The following is a 26,088-nucleotide window of genomic DNA, read 5'->3' as shown; positions in this document are numbered from 1 at the left end:
ATTTTGCTTATAACTGAAGAGCCAGCACAAATAACACACTGGAAAAGTTCTCACAGACCTCTGGTTTGGAACTGTGTCAAAACCAGCTTGTAGAACTCTAAGACGTGAGACAGAGAATCTCTTGGTTACTTCGTCATTATGTTCATTTTTTGAAAGTCTCCACATTTCCCCTGCTGATGAACTTAATGCATTGGCGGTAGCAGCTTACAATTCGTGTTTGGCCAAGCTTGAAAGACATGGACATGATGGCCATGCCTCCAATGAAGAAGAATGAGGTAATCATGAAGTACTTAGGGTGTTTTGGCACAATGTCGCCAAAACCAATGGTGGTGAGGGTGATAAAGCAGAAGTAGAAGGGATCAAAGCCCTTTAATTCTGTTTCCCACAACGGCAAAATCAAACCAAAAAAAAAAATGTAGGCAAAGACGATGAAAAGAATCAGTACAAAGGGTACATCCAGCATTTCCATTCCATCCCCTAACCCTGTGAAGTCCCAAATGGTAAATCCCTTGAGTGGTAGCGGCAGCCGGTCCAGCTCTGGGCAGGAGATGGTCCTGAGCAGTGGGCTCTTTCTAAGTAAATTCTCCCTGGCCAGAATCTTCTCAAAGATCTCTTTGTTGTTTTGGAGTTGGATGGACTTTTGTCGTACATCTGCTTGGCTGTGAAGTACATGTCGGATGTCGAGGGGCTCATGGATCACAATGTCATGGCTGTAAATAAAGGTACCATCATCCAGGGACGGGTGGCTGGAATCCCTTGCCCTTTTCTGAGCCTTCCACGGTGACCAGGTGCGGGAGCGGAGGATTTTGCAGACGGTGTAAATGCGCATGTAGGCCCGGGACATCAGCATAGCAAGGAAGTCTCCCACATCAAGGATGACCAGCAGCATGAGAGGGATGCCCACCATGGCATACAAGACACACGCCACCTTACCAGCCGAGGTAACCGGATAGATCTCCCCATAGCCTGCAACAACAAGAGAGAAACTTACTTTGAAACAGGGACAATGGTAGGATCTGTGGATTAGTTCAAGTAGTGGTTAAGGACAATCTACACAAACACTCAAAATTGTAAAAAAAAAAAAATGGTTCTGATCAATGGTCCTGGAAATAAAAAAACTTGGCCTAAATATATTTAATATGTTGTAAGTACATTTCAAATTCTGAAAAATATTCATCACCATTTCTTTTTTTTGTATTTCATCACGTGCTCTGTAGAGCAGCAGTTTACACAAACAATTTGGAAGACTTGCACCCATAGACTGTATATTAGGAAGTGGACATAGTCACAGTGACGTCACCCATCGGTTTGAGCACTTTGGAGTCGGCCCCTGTTGGCCATATGAGAGAATGTAGGTGGAAAGCACTTTCACATTGGCTTCACTTTTCAGACCCGGAGCTGGCAGCCTGGTTAAAGTTCAAATATCCAGTACAATTTAAATAGCATTTTAACAATATATTATTAATCTATAACCACAAGCCTCCACTTGAGGTCGGTACGCCTATTCTCCAATTCCCGATTGTGAAGAGGCTTCATAGGCATGTTCTCTAAATCCCACAACCACAGGTTTTCAACAGGGAAATTCACCAAACTCCCTGCTTGTACACTTTACTCACCAAGTTCTTTTCTTTAGTGAAACATACTACCAGCAGAGTTTCTATTGGTACGTTTACTTGAACCAGGTATAGGTCACAGTGATGTTGGTAGGACAACTGATGGCATGGCATGCAGATTGAACTGCCAATGAACATGGAGGTTTAGTTTAAGCAGATATAATGTAGATATAAGGCAGGTTGAAACTGCAGAGTAGCTGCTCTTTGCTTGGGTGAGAGTAGGATGGCAGGTAAAGGTACATTAGTCCAGGGTTAGAGAATGGTGTTGCCTGTCAGAGGGCTCAGAAGATCTATTATGTCTCAGCCTGATAACTCTGTGAGGCCATATAATGCAGGCCATGTAGGTCTTAAAATACACACCTTACAATCAATCAAGAAATGCTACTTTTTCAAAACAATGTACATTCTTACAATGACACAATGTATGAAAACTATTATGCGGACGATGAGGAGAACGCAGAAGACAATTCACCTCTAACCTCTACCAACCTCTAATAAGCTTTTTGTGGTGATGTAAAAAGCCTTCTCATCTGAGAGTGCCCCCTCTTCAGTGAGTTGTGGGCTTCCTGATGCTGCTAGGCCATTACTTGGCTTCCCTTCACCACTTATCATGTATCTGAAACTAACAGACATACTAATCTATCTTCACAAGGTTCTTACGCATCAAACTTGTCACAAAAAGGTAGCTCCAGATAGATAATAATTTACTGAACAAATTATATAAAATATAAGGAAAATTATTTACAAATGGATCACTTATAAGGGGAAAGAATATGAGCAAAGGAAACTATTGAAGATCTTAAGATATATGTGTAGCTAATGGGTTTCCAAGCTAATACAACAGCCTGTCTGTGAGACTGCACTTTAACTCAGTGGTACCTTGAGCTAAATGCTATCATGCTGATGTTTGCACTACATTCATCTTGAGGGAGGGAGACTGTACGCAATTTCATGACAATCCATTAAATGGTTGTCGAGAGATTTCAGTCTAAACCAAAGTGGTCGACCACCTGACTGCGTCGACCTGCGAAAAAACAACCTTATTCTGCTGTGTTCGGGACATTTATGGGCGTCGGCAAAGAGAATTAGAACAGGTCAGACACCACCACATTATCAAACTCCTTGGCAGACATAGGCTCAAGGTATGTGGGATTCTTTAGATTTAGATTCTGAAAGGTATAGAGAGAGCAGAGAGGCCACAGAAGGATGAAGCGTGTGTTGGGCTGCATTTAATTAAAATCCCAAACAAACAGCAACCAACAATGGGCCAAAAAGAACATTTCCGTATTCTTATCTTAGCTTTCTCTTACTTTATATCCTATGATGTTGCATGGGTGTGCAACGTCAGATTCAACAAACACTCTTGACTTCAGATAACTGTGTAAATAACCAGCATAAACATGGTGGATGTAAATGAGCATGCATTCACTTGTAAATTACCACCCCAATAACACCATATAAGGCCATATGAGGCTACACAACTTGCTTCATATGTCTGGAAGGGGTTCATTGATGAAAATGGCACATTTTTAACTTTACCAGTTCGCAAAGTCATGCTTTCAGAGATACTGCGTCAGCAGTGAAATTAAGGGACCTGCTAAAGCCTGGAACCGGTCCTGCCTACTGCCATAGCCCTGCTGATGGAACCGGCCTGGAACCAGTCCTGCCAGCTGCCATGGCCCTGCTGATGCCCCTCCTCTCTACCTCCTTCTGCTTAATGGATCGTGGCTATCTGGATCATGGACCATGCCTACTACTCACTATATGAATAATTTCTGTCATATTCATTGAATGTGCTGTAAACTCCATTACGTTATTCATTCTGGCCACATGACATCTATTGCTTCTGTCCATCCAGGGAGAGGGATCCTCCTCTGTTGCTCTCCCTCAGGTTTCTTCCCCTGTTTTCCCTGTGAAAGGGTTTTTACTATCTTTATTGGGGGAGTTTTTCCTGATCTGATGTGAGGTCTCGGGATAGGGATGTCATGTGTACAGATTGTAAAGCCCTGAGGCAAACTTGTATTTGTGATGTTGGGCTATATAAAATAAACTGAATTGAATTGAATTGAAAAGCCAAAGAATGGGGAAAAGTGCTGTTAATGCTGTGTCAACCGAGGGTCATACTGAAATAAAAAAGAAATGGTTTGATATGAAAATGGCTTAAAAGAAAGAGTAGTACCACAGCAAGGCAACCGATGACTGCAACGCGAGTGAGTTAAGGAGAAGGCTCCATCAAAACAATACGAGCCATAAGAGGTTATTTGGCTTCATCCTTCAGGGTAAAATGAATATCCATATATTCATTAAACTCTATGACACTTCGCTCTGTACTTGTTGAGATGTCTTGATCTGGAACAAAGTGTTGGGCAACAGGCAGACTTCCCTACTATAACCATAGGAATCCTTATGTTTATACTATTCCTGATTAATATGACAAAAGGTGAGACTACTTCCAGGATGCCAATCTACAAATCAAGCACCCCCCCTGCTTTGAACCCCATAACAAATTCAATAGTTTTAAATAGTTCAATAGTTTTTTAGAGGCAACTTTTGGTGTCTCACGATGGTCTAACTTTCAGATACTTTTTTAGCCAACAGTAAATTTGTTCGTTGTAAGGCTTTTGTGCATTATAAATGGTCCAACAATATATTAATATAATTGTGGCCATCTGCTGTAAACAATTAAATTACTGCTTCATGAATATTCTCTTGTAATAAATATAAGCGGACACTGTAGCTTAAAAACGGCTCTATTACCAAATCATGTTCAGTAAGCCGGCCTCCATCAGAGCTAGTTATTTTATTTAGTTAAAATTGACAACCCTGCGTTAAAGCACCCTGTTTTTTATTGCAACTGGTCCACAGTCAGCTGACAGCACAGAGACACAGAGGCCACATTTACACGAATAAAAGCACCGTTTTAAAACAGATTTCCGTCCAGACTAGCAGGCTGGTGGCTAGAGTCTCCGTCGTACTAGAGAGCATTTATACTTTTGCTCCTTTACACTACATTACATTTCATTTAGCTGACGCTATTATCCAAAGCGACTTATTCAACCATGAGTACAAACTCAGAACAAGAATCAAGAAAGTACAGTTTCTTCAACAAAGTTAAACTACAAAGTGCTATCAGTAAGTACTATTTAAGTGCTACTAAAGTGCTACTACGGTGATATTTTCCTTATTCAAGGTGTAGTCGAAAAAGGTGTGTTTTTAGTTTGCGATGGAAAATGTAGAGACTTTCTGCTGTCCTGTCCTTTACAGTTTCTGTGTGAACTTCACAATAGTTGTACAGAACAAAATAAGCATTACTAAGAAAAGGAAGGTCCTCTGTTTTGTGTCCGTCGCCCTCCTCAAAGCCACAAACCGTGACTTCAAACGTTTGCTCCGTAGGGCTGATGACGCCGCTGGACACACCGCTCACTAATTGTTCCAATAACAGCTGCTTCTTCCAGCAGGAGTACAATTATAAAATGCTGAATTTAACTACACAACAGCTGCTAATATATACAACAAGGTCAGCAACGGCTGTGATCCGATATCCATGTTGAATTATGGTCCAATCCTAATGTCCCCCCTGAAGCCGTAAACCCGAAACCCTGAGGGACTTATCTGACGTCACCTGTTAAACGGCTGAGTGTGAAATACCTTAAGGGCTGCACTATGCAGCCACATATCAGTTATGTCATATCAAGTACAATTGTGGGTATTTGTTTTAAATCAGTTGGGGCGACTGTGGGTCATTGGTAGAGCAGGGTCACTCAAAGGATCGACGGTTCCTCCCATCAGTGTGTGAATGTTAGTTAGTCCTGATGGACAGGTGGTACCGTCATGGTAGCTGCTCCCATCAGTGTGAATGTTAGTTAGTCCTGATGGACAGGTGGTTCCTTCATGGTAGCTCCTCCCTCAGTGTGTGAATGTTAGTTAGTCCTGATGGACAGGTGGTTCCTTCATGGTAGCTCCTCCCTCAGTGTGTGAATGTTAGTTAGTCCTGATGGACAGGTGGTAAATTCATGGTAGCTCCTCCCATCAGTGTATGAATGGGTGAATGATGACATGTAGTGTGAAAGAGCTTTGTGTGGTCGGAAGATGTGCATTCCTATGCTTTCATGGGATTTCATGTTCCATCTTTAATCCTGTTTGTAATCCTTAATGTTGTTGAGTAAATGTAATATGCCAGGCTGAAAACCCGTGTTTGTGTTTTTGTTTACCTATTTTTCCTTACGTCTCCGACTTCACCCCTTGTTTAAAACCACATTGTTTTAAATTGTGGGTATTTCACTCAGCCAAAGTCTACAGAAATGCAGACGTGCAGAAAGGGTTCATAAAGGGATCAAAAGGACTGCGAAGACTCAAACACTCAATGATTTGACAGTGGGACAGATTCCTCCACGAGGATGATGTGTGGGCTGTTTCCAATGTCTACACAAGCTCAATGTGATTAATTAGAAATAATTCCAAGGAGTTATATATAGTAGATATCTACAATTGCAGACTGGACTGTGACTGTCTGCGCCTTAGCGAGCATTAGAAAGCTAATGGCTCGCTCACTGGGTCCAGCTGTCATCTGACATGGATTCACGGCATCCTTGTCAGTGTATGGCAAATCCAAAAAGTTGGCACCAGTAATAGTAGCCGGTGTAGTTATAATAGTAAAATAAAAACTACAAACAGGAATTGTATTCCAAAAGTTGTAAAGAAAAACATTCTTGAAGTGGATAAACCCTGTTCTGGATGCTCCAAGAAGAAAAGTGAAAGCACCTGGGGTCATTTCATTGGATGTCACTACACCTGGCATGGGATTTTTGACAGGGTATTACACAAAAAAGCCAAGAGCAGAGGAGAAATCTCAAAGCAAATGTTTCATGAGCACACAGAAGCAACCAGAGTGTGAAGAAAAGGGCTTAAGCTGGAGCACAGGAAGGACACAACACACTGCTTATTATAAACATGCTGCTCTTGATCCACAGATATCTACACATTTCTCATGCATTTGTCAACAAGTACTTCTTCTGCAGGGGTTTCCCGTTTCTGCTGTGGATACCTTCAGGTTTCTTGGACCCATCATCTCCCAGGACCTAAAATGGACTAGAACAGCTAGCTCAGAAAAGTCCACCAGCCTCAGAAGCTGCTATCCAGTTCTGCTTTGCAATCATCCGGTCTGTTCTCTGCACGTTCTTTACTGTGGGGATCAGCCACCAAACAGGACAGGAACAGACCCCCAACAGACAGTCAGGACAGCGGAGAAAATCACTGCTGCCAGCCTGTCCTGAATCGAGAAGGCACCATGCAGACCCCTCTCACCCTGGACACAACTCATTCCAGCTTCTCCTCTCTAGTAGGTACTACAGAACACACCAGACACGTTAAGAGTTTCTTCCTGAAGGCCTTAACCTCACACAGGAAGAGACAGAAAAGTCTCCTGTGCGACTGGGCGGGATTTACCCATCATGCAGTTTGGCGGTGTAATTCTTTTAAAACCATGAGTCAAGTTCTATCCCTGAGACATAAGTAGCTTCAACCGCTGCCCCCTCAACTCTGAGCTGTGAGCATTACATGTTGCTCCCTCCCAAATATTGCACTACCAATCACTGCTTTAGGTTACAATCACTATAAATACATTTGATTAACTCCTGGCCAGAATAAACTAATCTGTTGTCCACAGAGCCCTGGAGTGGCCTAATAACGTAACTGCAGTACTAAAAACAACCACATGGCGAAACACCGTGATTGTAATAGAGATGTCTACTTATGTACAAGAATTGTCAAGTTATCAAAAACCCTTAATGTTATTTGCACATTCCAAAGATGTGACACTTATAAAAACCTAAGGAAAGTATAAGTATTAGCAATAAATATAGCACCACTTTTCCATATATCTACACTAATATACATTACAAACATAAAGTAGGAAAAAGAACGATTATGCTAACAATATGTGGTGGCCATTAACAACAGTTTAGAAGTGGTTTGACTCACGTTTATTTATTTTTGTTCTACCTTGCCATCCTTTCCAGAAGCTGTGTTGGAATCAACCCAGAGAGACAAAGGCACGTCAGGGAAAGGTGATCAGCAAGAAGAGCAGAGAGCGGTGCAAAAGAAAGTGACATCCCTGAAGCCGCATGTGTGCTCCCTCTTGAGGAAGCTCATGGATTTCAAGTGGGCTGTTGTATGAGTCTGTCACTACCCTAACTCTGTCCATGGAGCACACACACACACACACACACACGCACACAAACACACAAACACACACACACACACACACACACACACTTCATATCTATGATTGTGTCTCACTCTTTCACATTGCTATTTGTAAGGGCTATTTTTGTATTTATTTGTATTTAATTATCTTAACAATGTTCAACCAGGCATTATTTTTTGTTTAATATTGAAGTTGGCTATTGGGTAAGCACACTATTGTTCAAGTAAATTAATCTCTTATTTGGATGCTATTTTTTGTCAAACTCAGGCTATTGTAATAAATAAAAATATTATAATGAATATGTCCTTTTGTCTTGTTTATTGTAAGTTGTTATTTGTCATGCTTTTTCCTGATGTTACATATTTTTTGAATAATTTAGAAATTTACTTTACATTTGGATTACAACAAGTTACTGTATTTCCATAAGAGAGTAGTGATGCTGTATATGTTACAGTAATTTACAGGAGAAACTGCTGCCAGTAAATTACTGTAATTTGGAATTATAGTAAATTACTGTATAAAAATTTTACATGAAAAAGTTTTACAGTGTACTCAATAAAGTAAGCTAATAAAGGGGATTCTTCATAACACATTGTGAAAACACTGTGATGTTTCTAGGATTTCCATTGTCCCTTCTGTTATGTTACTTGGCTGAATAAACTGTTCTCTTTCATTTGTTTTTCCTTTTGATTATACAAAATACTGTATTATAGAGCCAACTGCAGAATTTCTTCTACTTGATGTATTGAGCACGCACTTCCGTAGCATTAGTTTGCTTTTCTGTTTACAGTTAATGTGCCCTCAGTTATCCTCATAGATCTTGTAAGGCACAGATTCCATTGTGATGATTCCAGAGGTATTAGGAGCCCTTTCTTCTCCCACCGCCGTTTAGGCCAAGCTATCCGTTTGCACACAAGATATCTCATAATGTATCAGGCAGATTTCCATTTATTGCCTCAGGAGATCGTGTAACACATCGAATAAGTACTATTGGGATCCATTAGACAGTGGATGAAACCTCACATAATCTGAGCATCTTTGCTGTCATAGCTATAATTTATTGTGTTCACATTGGCATGAAGAGAAAACACTACAGGGTCATGTCTGTGTTCAGTTAAATATTCACTCTGTAGCTTAGTTTTTCAAGCAACTCCTGAGAAAAAAAGTCTCTTAAGCTTCTAAACGCTCCACTATGTCCTCCAGCTAGTTGAGCATTATGTGTTCAGTGTGTTGATCAGAGCTTTCTTGCGGAGAACAGCTGTTGGCTATGAACCAAACAGTGAAGCGGCAGGACATGAATAGGCCTGTCACAATAACTACGATATTTAGACATGAGTCATGACCTCAATCATTGTTATGCTATTTACATATTGTACACAGTCACAGTCTGGAGTAGGAACATGTTGTGTTTAAACTGAATGAGAGAGGAATGTTGTTGTTGGAACTTATATAATTTATAGTTAACATGTTGTTACTTTGCAACAAAGGTCCTAACCGTTGAGAAACAGATCCACATGATATTGCCTGATAATGAATATATTCCTGTGCCAAATATTTAATAAGCACAATATTTATTACCAGAGCCTGAGAGACCATTATATTTGTTGTTTTGGTTGTTTAGTTTAATTTTATTTATTTAGTATTTATTTAGGGTATTTTTGTATTTTTTCATATTCCAATCCCAATGTCTGATTATCTTAACCTCATGAGCCCTAAGGTCCCCTGATCAGGGGACCCTAGTGCTTCTACAGGTGTTCTACAGCTCATATGACCTTGATATGAATACCAGCCCCTATTGTCCTTGATCTCTAAAGAATCAGCAACTCATTGCCTTATTTATTTTCTGCATAAATATGATCAAAAGTCAAGAGTCTGATCAAAAAATGACTCCTCGATCGCTCCCCGAGTTTCTTGTATTTTCGGTACCTTCTCATCATGCCACAGAGTAATACTGCACCTCTTTAGAAAGATTAAGACATAAAGCATCCAAACCTGCAATAATAATCACAATAAACACAAGTAATGACATTTTTTCAAGCCTTTTCAGTCCAAAAATCATGTTTTTCGGTTCAGAAATAGAAAAATGAGCAATTTTGACCTGAATCTTGCTCACATCATGACCGTCGTGTACTTCAAACGACCGTCTCCGTCAGTGTGTGTCATCTGACGCGCTTTCAGATGAGTCTGAGGCCCAATGAGATCGCAGGACCTCGAAACACAGAAGCAAAAATTTAAAAATACTCCCATTGCTTTTTTGCAGCTCGCGAGGTCAATACTTTACAAACAGTGAAGTTCCACTACTGGAAGATTCGTACAGTCTCTATGGTTACAGCCGTGGTACAAAATCCGCCGTTGTTAAGGGTACTAAATTAGTTAAATAGTGAAACGTTATCATTGCTCAGTCATGTTGAGGAGCTTACGTAATTACATAATTATAAAAATATAACAATCTATTTTTTTAAATGTAGTCCATCGTTTCTCTTCTCACAAGGGTTTACAGTACTTTAGCCATTTAAATGTATTAGATCGGACCCGTGGATGATGATCTAGAAGCCTTTGAGTTTTTTAAAACTCACTTCCTCATTTCTCAAAAAGCAGTAAAGAAAAGAACCTCCGAGCCGATAAAATTAAATGGTAAATGGACTGTGCTTGGACTGTGTTTTTCTAGTCTGGACTGTGCTTTTCTAGTGCTTTGAGAGGTTGTAAACCTCTCAAAGCACTTTACACCCTCCACATCCTCGAGCTCTCAGTCTGTTCACATTTGTAAATGTATCTTGGGATGTCCAGGGAGTTGTGGTGGATATGATGTATCGTCTTCTGACCACTCTAAAGGCCTTGCACTACATGCCAACAATCAGTCATTCATGCCCGATGGCAGATACCGTGCAAGGTGCCATCTGATCTAGTATAGTGCTGATTAACACACACTCACACCAATGTGGGGTTCAATTGGAAAAAGACCCACCTTACCTCTGAGCCACTGCTCAGATACATAAGGCAAGGACTTAACCTGTAAAAACTGTGGAGCCCATATGGTCTATGGCAGATATTGCTATAAAAACTGCATTATTCACTTCTTCATTTACTCATAACCAGTAACATATAGACTGAAATGTACACATCTGAACACACAACTCTAATTATACTCTTTTATTATAACACCAGTATTATTCAAATAGCCCTAGTGGTTGCAGAGATATACCTTTTTTAGATTGGGTATCCAATTTCCGAGGCCTAAAAATAGGTGGGTTTTCAAAATTAACTGCTATGTCAGTTTTTGACAGCAAATGTCAGTGTGACAGTTACAAAAACCATGTAACACAGCTGGCAAGCCAAACATCATCTAACAAATCAACTATCAATCAAATAAAAAGCTTGTGGTTCTTATTGTTTGGTTACCAACCTCTGCTCAGAAATAGATTGGCAGAAATTGAGTCTGGAGATTCTTATTTTCATGAAACATGTTAGCCAATCCCTGACAATAGGCAAGAAGAAGAACTACAAGTTCACAATACCTGTTGGAGGCAGAACATTCAGCAGACAAAGAACATTAATGTGGGGTCATGTTTGCGCCACCTGATGAATGTAAATCCATTATTTACTCTCCTTTTAGTTCTACTTTGTCTTCCATTAAGTCCTGAGGGAAATCCCATCTCTTTAGCTGCTGAATGCTCCACTATGTTTACCAGCCAGTCAACGCTATAAACAGCTGCCTCTTCAAATTTGGTAACCGGCCCACCAAGGCTCCATCCCGGCACCATGATAGAGATTTTTGCACTCACTGCCCAATCAGTAGGTAATGACTACACACTATTAAACACTAGCGCAGACACAGCGCTCATGAAGACATTTGTCTCAGCTAGCAACACCCGCTAGTGCAAACATCCATCGACAGCGGTCAAGGTAAGGTTATCAGATTCCCTCGACTGCACCAGGTTTTTGGTGTCAGGACTGAGCGGAATGTGTCGATTTAAAGTAGCAGAGTTTACTGAACTACACTGAAGCACCGGCTGTCTTTTGGCCCTAATACATAAGTTGATTAGAGACACCTAACTTGCTTCTTCTCTCCCAGAATGAAGTGGGATGAATGAGGGTAGACTGCCGGATGTATGTGGCCATCCCCAGCTTCTCAATCCCATTCCTTCCCCCCATGCTTCATTACACCGGTAAAGGGCAACCTGAGCACTTCCACATTGCTGAACAAATACACAGGCTATTTCATGTGTGCAAGGCATATGTTGATGAGAGGCATCCCGCCAGGGGATGGTGTTGCTTCTGCCTCACAACTCAGCTGAGGTGAATGAAGGGACAGGGATTCCTAATGAAGGACGCCGAGTGCTACTGTGCCATACCATGCAAGGCCATACTGGGTGACAGCTTAGGTCCCTAATGATCGACTGATTCTATAACTGACATTTAGCCTTTAACCTGGGCTACTGTTCTTGTGATGATGAAGCAAGGCGAGTAATTTGTTCCATTTCTTTTCAATATTATCCTCCACTGTTTCTTGTGCCCTAAATGTTCCAGGCCAAGAATGAACATTGGTGATTGTGCACAGTCACAGAGGGAGTTTTATCACTGAAATATGGCGCCATTGGTCGGTTCATTTTCTCCCGCTTTAAGGCAAGTCGTTTCCCCCCCTATTTCCACTCTATTGCTTGAGCATTACTGAAACACTTTGGTTGTGGCAGTCAAAAGGAGAAACTGGCGTGAGCTTTATCCCCAGGGGTATGTCACGTATTGCAGTTTTTTCCCACATGAGTTGTCGATTTTAAAACACTGATACTGGGAGTCGAGTTTAAGCCGGTGGAACCTACTCTTCACATACCATTGTGTTGAATATTTTTCATAGGATGGCTCAGATTGTGAGAATTGAGCTTTGCCAATCTCCCATTCATTTCAACTCATTCTTACAGCCTCTCCACTGATGCAGTAGAGGGTGTTGCCCTCAAGCACCTCCTTTTGTGTTTTTCTGGTTCACAAGAAAACTTAATTTCAATGGTCACATACAAACAGGTACATACATACAATTTGAGGTCTGGATCTAACAAGAAAGAAAGGAAGAAATGATCCTTTATTATAATCCCCTTGGGGAAATTGGTCTCTGCATTTAACCCATCCTTAGTAATTAAGGAGCAGTGTGCTGCCGTGAGGCGTCCGGGGAGAAACTGGGGGTTCAATGTCTTGCTCAAGGACACTTCAACATCTATGGGGAGACCAGGGATCGAACCGGCTACTTTGTGGTATCAGAACGACCATGAGGATACAGCCACCCCAGATCCCCAAATCCTAAGCATTAGAAGCAGTGGGCAGCAATTTCGGGTTTGGTTTCTTGCTTTAGGACACGCAGACAGGAGGAGGAAGCAGGGACTACTCTATCCACTGAGCATTGAGGTCGACCATCTACCCATTGAGCTACAGCCGCCCCAAAATAAATTAGAACACATGCGGTAAATAATGGATCTGCCCATGTTTTTGTTTAATCCCTTCTATACTGTTTATTCATCCGCCCTCAAACATTAAACTCAACTTCATTCTCCTGTATTGCTAGAAAGCCACTCTCCTCAGCTGTTTACAGAAGCCAGTGATTCACCCACTACCCAGCGGTAAAACCCGGACTGGATTCTCAGACTGACTGACGGAGTCTGTGAGTAACTTTTTGCTTTGTCTTGTGCTATGTAAAAGAGAACTGAATTGAACTTTGCTTGTTTTTCACGAGTTGAACTGAACTTTCAGAAACAGAATTTACCTGGATGAAAAAAAATCTTGTCGTGGAGTTTTCAGTTGGTTTATTGTTGGTTATGGATCGTAGGATTTTGAGTTCGGTAAAACGTGACCGATCTTAGATGCCAGGAGGAGACACCCAGCTGGCACCCCTCGACAAGTCAAATTGTCACAATACGTCTTTTCTTTTTTAACTGTGTGGAAACTGCGCTGAAACCCTCTTAGAGACAGAGACGGCAGACAACTTGGCTGATTCTTGCTCCAGTACTTCATGAAGTTGAACAGTCTGGTTGTTTGATGCCACATTTCGGAGCCAAACTGTCATCATCACTAAGAGTGCACTCTTCCCTGAGAGCCTGGCATTAGAGGCCTCTTCCTGACAGAGTTGCTTCAATATGCCCGTGGTTTTGGTCAACCTGTTCGCTAGCAGAGAAGTTGGACTGTTTTCAGCAACACACCCCCACTGGGGAGGATACATTTGCTCAGCCGGTGTGCTCCCGTCTGCTCCACGCCCTCCTACCTATGAGGCTACTGCTCATTGAAAGTACATTGTCTGGCCTCTTCAAGGCCTCCCATCTCTGCCGTCGGGCTGTCATATCTAAAGGGAAATGGCGTCTTGTTGTATGTCTCAGCCAGTGCCTGGTATCTGAGAGGGAACGGACAAACTGATCTGGACTTACACTCTTAACTGGGAGTACATCAAATCCATGACAGCCTTCGCCTCCAGTGGTTACCGATAGCGAAGCGCATTAGAGGTTGTAGCATGTACAAAAAAGAAATAGTAATGGTAAGGTAGATACACAGCAGGTGCACTGGAGTTATATAGTGTGTGAATTCCACCTCCTGATGGGTTGGTGAATAAGATTTATCTTCGGGTGCCTACGAGGAGCCTCGTTGGATTTAACCAATAGCAAAGAACGTCTGGAGTTAAATCCATTGACTTTATTGGTACTTTTCTTTTTTTAAATGCATTTCCTGACAGCAATGTCACTGTCTAGATTTGATTATTTAGCTTGTTAATAAAGATTAACCAATACAACACAAGTTCAATACTTAGTCTTAGATACGGCTATATTGAAAGACAACTAGAGTGTTGTCCGTGTGAGGAAAAACCATCCAAATCAAATGGGGGTAGACAATTGAACTGAACTTGAACCTAATTTATGTGTTCATCTCTTTATTGATGCAGCTACGGTTGAACTCGTTTTAACTACTTCATACAGTATACTGCTGGGTGGCTTAACCTATAATAATATATTATATATTGATACAATATATAAAAGTAAAGTAACTTGTAACTAAGGCTTTATAGTATTACTTTTTATATTCATATCATGAGTATGTTCTTAGTTTCATTCCATCACAGACATTTAGAATATAATACCTATTGACAACTGAAGGGCGGCAAACATTATTGAGGTCATTGGGGGAATTAGTTATATTATATTATTATTATTAGATAATGATATTATCCGGTCATGAAATGATATTATCCGGTCATGACAATATTATGGTAAAGCTTTTTGTAAAACACCAATACAGATAGTTATTTCGAGCTTGAGGTAGCTAGACGCTTGACGGAGACAGGCTTCAATTTACTCATCATACCATCCATCCTGTCTATGAAAGCTCCAAGAGATTTGTTATTCAACAGAATTAGCCTACGGTAGGGAAATGAGTGATATACAGAAACAACTGCGTATCTGGCACTCATCTGAGGAAATCACATTTGATGTGTATGAGGGAGTGTGCTTCTCACACAGAGCATACTCTTAACGATTATTATAATAACATGAAAATATTGCTACCATGAAGTATTTTTTTACGATTTGGTCAGGTTAGACCCTCAGTGATTGTCACGCACAGGGCTGTGACATGGCAGTTGTGATGTCATGAGAGGGGGCGTCATCAATGGGAGGTACATCCCCTCCCAAAAACCCATCATGGCATCTGGTGAATGAACTACAATTCCCATAGTCAGCTGGGCAGCCGGGACGGAGGAGGAGAAAGAGAGTTTTATGTTACGTTAACCCTTTGGAGTCATGGGTCATTTTCTTGATTTTACATAATTTCTTAAATTCACTTTTTAAAGTCACTTGCATATGATAGATACCCATGTGTTTTACATCTAAAATTGCAGAACAATCTCAGCTCTCTATATAATGAGGCACCATTGTCATAAGGCAAAAGTGTAAAGAGAAATATTACTCTAAAGCTGAAAAATGTAATCTAGATTTTGGAAAATCTTTATATCTCTTGTGAAAACATAGCTTTACTCAGGAGGTCGAACTGTTTTGGTGCTTGAAATTAGTTTACCAAAGGTCTTAAAAGCACACAAAAGCAGTGAAATATATGAATACAAAAATGGTAGAAACATGTAAATAAATGTCTAAAATCTAATTTATTATTATATGGTGAGGTGATGAGCTGTGGCTGGCGTTGTGGCCTGCAGTGATGATTTGGCAGAGACGGACTGGAGGCGGCTAAAGCGATGCTGCATGTTGTCCTCTGGACTCTGGCAGCTGCAAATCCTCTCTGTAAAATACATTACTAATAGTTAGTATAAGTTCACTGAAAGAAAGTAACAGGATAGTGACAATATTTGATTATGCCCCGTTCAGTCTCAGACCCATTTAGCTACTGCACCGCTACTTCCGGTTAGCGCGCAGCTAACCTAACAACATGGTCATTTCAGTCTCACAAACACATAACAGAGATCCCACACTACTAAGCGTACTACGTTCACTGAACGAAAGTTAACAGGGATCGTGACAATATTTGAGCACCCACCGTTCAGTCTTATAGTCAGCCTGTAGACATATATAACCCAGTTAGTGATCGTTAGCGATCGTTAGCTCGCTACCCGCTAGCTTCGTGTTAGCAGTAGCTCTATCTGGCTACAGATCCCATTACTAACGTAAATATGCTATTGCAAAGTTCAGTAAATGCACTTACCCATCTTCCAATGGATCCCTTTGCTTGGCGTTGTCCTGTTCATCTCAGGGATCGACTCCTTCAGGCTCTATTTATAGTTGAAGCTGCGCCGTTCTCCAGTATAGCTTCGCTCAGCCAGCCTGCTCTCTTTTTCTCTCTCTCCCGGTGAAGCTGTGTACGCATCATATGACACGTCTGGGTGTGTAGAATGCTCTATCTTGCTGTGTGAATCTCATATGATCTCGCGGACAAAAGGCAGAGGAAGCTGAAGTTTAACTAAATCTTGGAGACGTGGAACCATATTTCTGTGCAGAATTATCGTGATTGAGTGAATATTTTCAAAACGGCAGTATCGTATAGCGCGTGCGCGCGCTCGAAGACCTCGAAGGGTTAAAGACAATGATTTGTGTCGTGACTTTTTGTTGGAATTAAGTTGACCTTTTGCTAAAAGAATCTGAATACAGAACTTTGAGTTATAAAGCACTGCTTGTCGTCTTGATTTGTGCACCCACGCCTCCCCTCACCATCGCGACCTCTCAAGACATCACACAGTCCCCAAACAATGCATTAGCACGCCTCCCTGGCCTTACTGAGTGTAAGCTGGTGTTTTAAGTCCCTGAAGCGACACGTTTGTTATTTGCACTGTTGGATGCAGATAAAAAAAATTTAAGAGGTCATAAAGTCTGTCAGAAAACCAGCTGCAAGACGGTAGAGAGAGGAAAGAGAGGGAGCAAGACATCAAGAATATTTGGTTTGAATATTCACTCAGTATCGACACCCTGACTTCAACTGCTGATACACACAAAGCCTATATGCCATACTGTTTAAAAAAAAAGAAGTAATTAAGGTGGAAAATCCGCAGAGGAGGAAGACATATTCAGAGATTTTACTTGAGTAAAAGTAGGCCTAGCAATACTACAGTTAAAGATAATATGTATACTTTTTCAAGTAGAAGGCCTGCATCCAAAATCTTACTTCAGTAAAAGTACCAAAGTATTAGCATCAACATATATAATATAAAAGTAAAAGTATTTATTCTGGCCCATTTCAGAAACATATATGTTATATCATTGAATTATATAGTGATGCATTTATGTGTTCATCTCTATCTACTCTGAGATATTCTGATATTGCCCTCTGAGGCAAATTTATAATTTGTGATTTTGGGCTATACTACATTGAAATTGAATTGAATACTCTCTACTACGGTCAAGTTCCAAAAAGCTTGATCCAGTATTTTCCATAATGCAACTTAATAATGTCTTTCCTGAGTCAGTTGTTGATGGGACTGTTGTGGGACTACGGATAATATTATGAACCCAGACACCATGGAGTTTGATGTTCCCACGTATGTGGAGTTCACACAACAAGTATAAAGCAGAACGAGTGGTTATTTCCATGGTGGATGAAGGAAACGGTATCCGTTTTACGGAGATAAGCCAGACGCAGTTCCTGGAGTAGTCGGTGAAATTCACCGAGCTGTGTGCGGCTACGGATGATGTCATGAACCCAAACACGAGGGCGTTTCATGTTCCGACATGTTTGGGACTTCCACAACAAGTATAAAGCAGAACTAGTGGTTATTTATTCCATAGTCGATACCGGAAAAGAGAACTCTTTTCACGGAGAGAAGCAACGGAGATAAGCCACACCCCCTTTGACGCCTTTGGTGTGAACACACTTTTATTGTCGAGTTAGTAAACTACCGCGGTAAACGCGACACAATGTTTTGCGCCGCGTTTACCGCTTCAGTTTTCGAGTGAAACGAGGGTGTTCCCACCAAACGCAGAATCGTGCCGCGACAAAGGGGGGCGTGTCGCTTCTCTCCTTGAAAAAGAGTTAAAAAACAGTGTCTGAATGAAGCCGCTACCGACGCTACTTATGGGGTAGCAGCAGCAGTTTGATTCAGCAATGGCAAGACGGCACTGATGACGGGCGGAGCTTCTCAACGCTGATTCTCAACGCTGATTGGCTGACGCAACTATGACTCCTGCGATTTTGCCGACAGAGTTGGGATATTTAAACTCGCGCGAATTCGCGCTGTGTCCTTCGCTCTGTTCGCGCCGCCTCAAACGCGTTAGTCGCGCCGCGCTGCGGAAATTTCGCGGCTTCGCAACCTGTCGCGTCTGTGCATGTAATCTGGTCGCACAAATAATTTGTGTTGCGTTTGGTGTGAACGCAGCATAAGACATCATCGGGGTTACGTTCTACCCCAGAGGCACAGAAGATATTACTTTCACATGCAATGAGAAAAATATAGCCTATACACACATAATGTACCTTCTTATATGAGCCATCGACTCGCAGTATGACAATCCTGTTGACTTACCAACTGTTGTGAATACTGTGCAGCAGAAGAACATGGAGCCAAAGAAATGCCATCTCTCTGGACTCTGAAACCATATGGACTTGAAGTCAATCATCTTCACCTTCACTGCAGTCACTATTTCTTCATCTGAGGTGTGGTTTACTGAAAGAAGAGAAAATATTAAGATGTTCAGTGAAGAGCAAATGATGTGCTGTATGCTATCGGTCCAAATTCATTATCGAGTGTTGAAGAAAATACAGAGCTGCCAACTTTTCAAAAAACCTTGGAGTGAGATTTTGTCGGGGGTGACCAAAATTTAGCCAAACTTAGCCCCGCCCACAACATTTGAGGTCTGGAAGTTTGGTCTGGCACTGCTCCGTTGGGGAGAAATTATCCAAAATCAAAAATTGTTCGGACCAATCAAATTGTCAGGGCGGGCTTTATACGATGGACAGATGACAGTAACGTAATCAACCACGTCACCAAAGAGCGCTTGGGAACCACATGTCATTAACATACCTTAGCAATTAATTAGGGCAATTAATTTTCCCAAGGGGCCACATGAGAAATTTGGACCGTTGTGGAGGGCCGAACCAATGGTCTGAATTTAATTAAATTAACTCAATATGAATGTTATTACTTTATTAAAAAACTGAAAATTATATTGTTTTGAGCTGCTACTGGAAAGAATACATGTTACAATAAGGCTATGAAAATAAGTTAACAAAAATGTAAACCGTACATTAAATAGGTGTCAGAGAGAGAGGATCTGTTGACCTTCATCACTAGAATGTTTGTTCTCATGTCGGTAGATCCAAAGAGAACCAACATCTTCTGAGCATCTTTCCTCATGTGAGGAACGTTCTCCTCTTTGAGAGAAGAGTGAAGATCCTGACTTAAAGTGCTCTGCCAAAGTGGATCAGACCGCAGGTCAGATCCGCGGCGGCTTTGCGCGATTAATTTTCAATCTGGAGGCGGAGACTGCAGCGCGAGGCTCCTTGGGAGGCGGGGGTCTCACGGCAGAAACTGCAGAACAATACGCTTTCACTTCAGTCTCCAAGTCGGCAACACTGCCCGTCGTGAGGCTGCATAAGCGCGCACACATAAATAAATCGCCTTCAAAGTAAAAGCAGTGCCGTTTGTATTGCATTCATGGCGTGCACCTTATTTATTTATGTTTCATTTTTGATTGACCTCACGCGGGACAGACTGGAGAGCCGCGGGCCGTAAGATGCCCAGGTCTGCCTTAGTCTCTGCTCCTCCTGAGTTTCTCCCGCGGTTGTGTCTGTTTGAAAATCTTCTTCTGTTGCTATCTTCGGGACTCTTTGGGGTAAATAGGGGCCGTTTCTCAATCAGCGTTCTTCTCTGTACTTGTGTTCTCGTGGACTCGTGAAACGTCATCAGTCGCGGCCCAAGTACTGTTCCAATTCAAAAGTCCGCTTCTCGCCAAGAACGGAGAAAATGCCCGGATGCGACTTGATCCGCCCATTTTACCGGGGATGCATCAGAGCAGACTTGAGCGTACTTGAGAGAGCCAATATCCCAGAATGCATTTCGGACCAGCAAACGGGGAACAATGGCGGAAGAGAAAACTCATAACTGAAAGTTGACATTCTATGAATTCTACCGTTGTTGAGTCACAAAATGTAATTTTAGGATGTTTTCAGGCGAGAAGTTAGTTGTTTAAGCATCAAATCTGTGGTCGCTTTCTCAAGAATCGGCCGACTTAAAAAGATACGGCGACAAGTTGAGGTCCTGCTCGCGGGACCGTGAGCCCCGCAGCACCGGGCCGTCAGCGCTCTGCTGCCCGCCGACAGCAGCCTGATCTCGGCTGGACTTTTTGAAATGATCCGCTGGCTCCGATGTCTCCGTATCGATTAAACATGAGTTATAATTCTGTTTCGAGGATTTAAGCAATCATTATTATTTATTCACAGTCACATTAAATCAGTTTGACTGAGGGAAAGGTTAAGGTAATGTATGGCTGTGCTCTTATTGTTTTTATTTATTTATTTTGTATCTGTTTTATTATTATACTTGTTTTATTACATCATTTTTAGGACATTGTAATGCTGTGTAAAGTGACTTTGAGTACCAAGAAAAGCGCTATATAAATTAAATGCATTATTATTATTATTATTATGGTTTATAACTTAAGATTTTAATTTAACTTTTACTTTGAACTACAGCGGTGTCTTATTACTTTTGACCGAATTGTTTGCAATTATATGTGTATATATATAAGTATATATATATATAATACATATTTATAAACATATAATACATACAATTATTTGTGTATCTATATAAATATATAAGTATATATATATAAAACACATTTATAAACATATTATATCTACAATTATATGTGTATCTATATAAATATATAAGTGTATAGATATATATATATATATATATATATATATATATATATATATATATAAAACACATTTATAAACATATTATATCTATATACACATATATCTATATCTATATAATGTATATCTATATGTATATCTATATAAAATACATATTTATAAACGCAATATATATATACAATGATATGTGTATGTCTGTGAAACCAGTACAAAAAAAGCAGGGTTGTCATATTTTGTTTGACTGTAAAAATACTTTACAGTGAAGAATCAGAGTTACTCATGACAACAACAGCTGAGGTGGTGACGTCATCAAGTCAGCTGCTGTTCCAATTGCAGAAAGACCGTCCTGCGTCCTCCTGTCTTTGAGAGTCTGGACTCCCAAGTCCAGACTCCAAGTCCAGACTCCAAAAGTTCACAAGTCCGTACTTGTGTACTTGGGTATTGAGAAACGGCCAGGATGTCTATGCAGCGAATAGGTTTACAGATGCGCTCCTTAGCGCCATCTATCGTCGGGGAGTTTGAAAAGGAGCGAACGCGCCTCGGCCCAAAATCAGATTTTTTTTTTTTGCCGTGAGATATTGGTTGTGTAGCGTGAGTGCGTGTGAAAACATGCAAAAGCGTGTGTCACACGGCGAAACCGTGAGAGTTGGTAGCTCTGTAATTTAAAATATAAGAAACATGTTTAATCTGCAAAAAGTCCAATGTCATACGTTAGTTTTAAAAGTTTGAGTGCGCAGTGATATCAGATATTTGTGGTCACTTACCGGTGAGGTTCTTAACAGTCGTGACAATCTCACCCAGGAACTCAACGTAACAGTCGTGGTGGGAAGAGGACCCGCTCTTTCCCTCGATGTGCTCGAACATGAGCGCACCGAGCGCCGCGTACGCGACCAGAGACAGACACAGCAGAAGGTGAGGAAAGAGCCGCCAGAAACGCCCTGCGCATTTTCTGGACTCAGCTTTAGCGCTGATTCCTCTCTTCAGTGCCACTGACATCTTCTTCTTCTTCTTTTTCTTCTTCTTCCTCCTCCTTCACCTGCGCCGCGTCCTTTCAGTCCGTGTGGAGAGCGGCTGTGCGTCCGTCGGATGGCTTTATGCTCCAGTAATGTGGGCAGAGGCTGCTGAGGCAGTGAACGCCACATCATCCATATATGCATTTCAGACACTACGATGAAGCCTCCAGGGAGTCCGTTATTGACTCTAGTCCATTAATACATCCTCTGACTGAGCCTGACAAACATTTACACCACCAGCATTATAAGAAAACTTTTATGATTATTGTTTTATCTTCAAAACCCTCCGAGAGGAAGGTTTTGTTAATGCTGAAATAAAGCTGCAGACATTTCTAAAACAAGGTGACCCCATTACAATTATAGCAGGCAATCTGTAAAATGGAAACATTTCACACAATTCCTTACAGTACACTGTTACACGTTTCTGTAGTTTTCACAGTAATATAACTGCATAATGGCTATATTCTTCATGCATCATGGTCAAAATTCATTCCCAGGTAAATCTTACTGTAAATATATGTTGCTGTGAATCACAATACAGTAATTTTGAGCAGTTTCTCTTTTTTCAGCAATACACCATAATTCGTTTTAGCATTATTTTCAACATAGATGTTACGTTTTGCTATCACGCGTCGCGGCCAGAGGAGAAAACAACATTGTTATCCTCCGTTGATGACAGTATCTATATCGTTGTGTGCCGATGGACGCTTGCTTCTCTCAACACAATTTTGGAGCAAGAGCTCCAACATTTCTGACCAGAGTCAACTTCAGCAACAGCAAGGTAACGAAGCTCATTATTATTCCTTCATATTTACTTTTTGCCAGCATTTTGCAAATGTACATTAATTACAGACAGCACAGTCTTCTCAAGTAAAGTTACCGTGTAACGCTAACTACGTGACTTTAAGAGGGAAGTAGAGACACTTTCCTGCACTAGTAAGCTAACATTAGTGTTACTAATATTACCAATATGTAGTATTTGCACTTTAAGTTGTAATATAAATCATTTGGCTTCATATAGTTGATAAATGGCATGCATTTAGTGTAACTTGTAAATTAATTGGAATCGTTTATATGTGACGCAATCGTCGTGTGTGTGTGTGTGTGTTGCTGCTCGTTAGCTAAGGCTAGCTCCGTTTGGAGAAGTTTTGACTCTTTTCTCTCTCGTTAGCTACCGTGCGGCACTACGTGGCACGAGTAACGTTACTGAGCACCACTGAAGGTGAACCACAACTACACAACAGGTCAGACTTTTACACAGCACAACATGGCGTGTGTTTTCTGAGCTACATGGCAGAGCAGACTCTGCAACAGCAGCTATAAAGTTGCTAGCTTAACCCTCCTGTCGTGTTCGGGTCTAATCTGACCGATTTACAACTTTAATCAATCATAAATATTGTGTTTTACATCTGATTGCCTTAAGATCTTATGATATCCTCCACACTAGGCATTTAAACACATAAAATTGCTCATCACATTCCCCAACCCCCTCGCTTGTGTGTGTGTGTGTCATTTTACAGTATTAAATTATTTTACTGTATTCATTTACAGTATGAAAATGAATACAGTGCTGCATGTTACAGTAAACTGTGATTTGCTGTATAATGTACACGGTTACTGTGATGACAAAGTACAGTATTTTGATAACTACTGTAATAATGACGGTACTGGGATTATTACTGTAAAAATGACTACAGTATTCCATGGGTACTGTGATTCATTTTACAGTAAGCATACTGTAAAATATAGTACAGCTACTTGCTTGCTAATTGCTACCAGCAAGTTACTGTAAATTATACAGTAATCTTGTTACAGTGTACATAACAACTTAATTCATTCTTCCAGTTTATTCCATCCATCCAACATCCTGAGTTATAGCCAGTGGTGGGATAAGCCTTCTGCAACCGAAATTCTCTTTTTTTGGGGGGCCTTTACTTTATTTACAATCATTTGTGTATGGACCACTGGTTTGAAGTGTAAATCCACCTTCTGTATCATTAAGAAAAATGCAAAAAAAATGGGCAAGGTGGCTGAGAGATGAAACCATTGACGCACCGTCGATAAAGATGGAAGGTACAATAGCTTGGTAAAGAGATAAATTGCATGCATTTGAGTTTGATACATTTACTTTCATCAGAACACAAATGAGACAAGATACTGCGCTGCCCCTCCGCCTCACTCTCCTGTACTGGGAAACTACTGGGCTGGGAGGTGAGCGGGTGCCAGCTTCGGAGAGACACCGTCTTCACTGAAGCAACTCAAGCATCCGTTTGTTCTCCTGACTGTAGTCTCCTAGCGGGAACAAGACCTGCCGGCCACCAGCCTGCTATTCTGTAACCAGTGTAACAGTAGCATGGTTACAATGTGGAGTTAGCAAGCTAACATTAGCTAGCTATACGTTAGCTAGCTATACGGCCAGCTGCTAAATGAGAAAAATTAAATAACTAAACACTTCATCCACACACTCTTGTCACAGCAAAGGAAAGCACATTGCTATCACCAGATAATCATCACAAGTCATGAGCACGGACTCACCAGATGTTCTCAGAAAGGGGAGAACAGGCTTGTGCTGTGATTATAATACTTCACTGTTGTCACAGAAAGAGGACCTGCTCCCCATGTAGATGTGAAAGGGTCATTCTAAGGTCACAATCATTCTTACTTTTACTTCATTTAACTTTGGACAGCTCACTTAAATCTCTAAAACAAATAGTCTTGCACTTTTCAAGCACCAGGGACAACAGGTGCTGCAGGATTTCTATATTTAGTGAACCATGTGAGGACCAACTGGGAGGCAGAGAACAACTGGGGCCTCTTTGTGTAAATACGTCGAGACTATTGAATATACCAAGGCATTCTAGTTGAGTGTTACCCAGTTTATGGTGAAATGAATCACACTGAGTTCATTAAAAATTAATTTATAGGAAGTGAACTTACGCGAATTTCCGCATTCAAGGCCATTTGTCCTTTAGGCTTGATTTTGTGGTCTGACACTACATTATGAATTTAATGATGTAATCGATGTTTTATAATGGAGAACTGGAACTTTTTCAATGAGACACTATCCCAATGCATTAGAGGCTGTGATCTAACCACAGTTACAATAATGACCATAGTTGAACCAACTTTATTACAGGGCTGTTGGGCTTGATTTTAATAATCATAGACCTACTGGTTTTGATCATTTAAAGAAGGAGACCAATATACTTAAAGCAGGAAGCCTGTTATCTATTCGTCTGATAAGGTACATTTGCAAAAGGTTGCAGAACAATATCAAATATCATATCATTTGTTCTAAATTGTTTGCACTAGTGGTGTGTCAGTACAATACAGCAAGTATAGGTTCAAGGAAAGAAAATTAATTAGGGGTTAGCAATCTTGGAACATCTTAAGAAGTTGTACTGTAGGCATGAGTTTGGGAGGAATTTAAATAGTGTGTATACTGTGAGTATTTGTAACCTCTGTGTATCTATTGTAATATTACTGGGTGACATCCTTGAGAGCTACACACAGTTTTTTAAAGGAGCATTCACCATCAAAGTTGGTGGTCGCAGGTCAGCTGAGTCTTCTGTGGAGCTGTTGTTGAGGGTTGCTATGGAAAGGTTCAAACTCACTCAGGCTTCGCCCTCTAATGGACTATGGGTAATATTCTCCTCCAATCACAAGCAGGTACTTGCCATATACTGTATAAATATGGATGTGACCCATATGTTTATGATTAACATGGTGGAGCTGAGGCGGGCCCAGGTGATCCAGCAGAGAAGACAACTAGCAGCTAGCAACCTGGTACAACACCACACTCAACAACACCTGGTCATTCAAAAGTGACATGCCCTTTTGCCTAAATTTAAGCCTCAATATGGTTTAAAGCGTTGAGTTATTTAAAGTTCCCCGATTAGTCAGGTGTCTTGAA

The 26,088-nt window shown here is 41.0% G+C and overlaps 1 protein-coding gene across 1 annotated transcript; it reads right to left on the bottom strand.

Moving 5' to 3' along the window:
* Positions 1–142: 142 nt before the first annotated feature.
* Positions 143–22,158, bottom strand: kcnk18 (potassium channel, subfamily K, member 18; the record flags this gene model as incomplete). The annotated part of the gene is made up of 3 exons (XM_079230205.1): positions 143–966; positions 18,806–18,946; positions 21,927–22,158. The coding sequence occupies 3 exons, from the start codon at positions 22,156–22,158 to the stop codon at positions 143–145; spliced, it is 1,197 nt and encodes a 398-aa protein (XP_079086331.1).
* Positions 22,159–26,088: the final 3,930 nt, after the last annotated feature.

This window comes from Taurulus bubalis (assembly GCF_910589615.1).
Source record: "Taurulus bubalis genome assembly, chromosome: 14".
Classification (NCBI taxonomy): domain Eukaryota; kingdom Metazoa; phylum Chordata; class Actinopteri; order Perciformes; family Cottidae; genus Taurulus; species Taurulus bubalis.
This window is presented reverse-complemented; position numbering and strand designations above follow the sequence as displayed.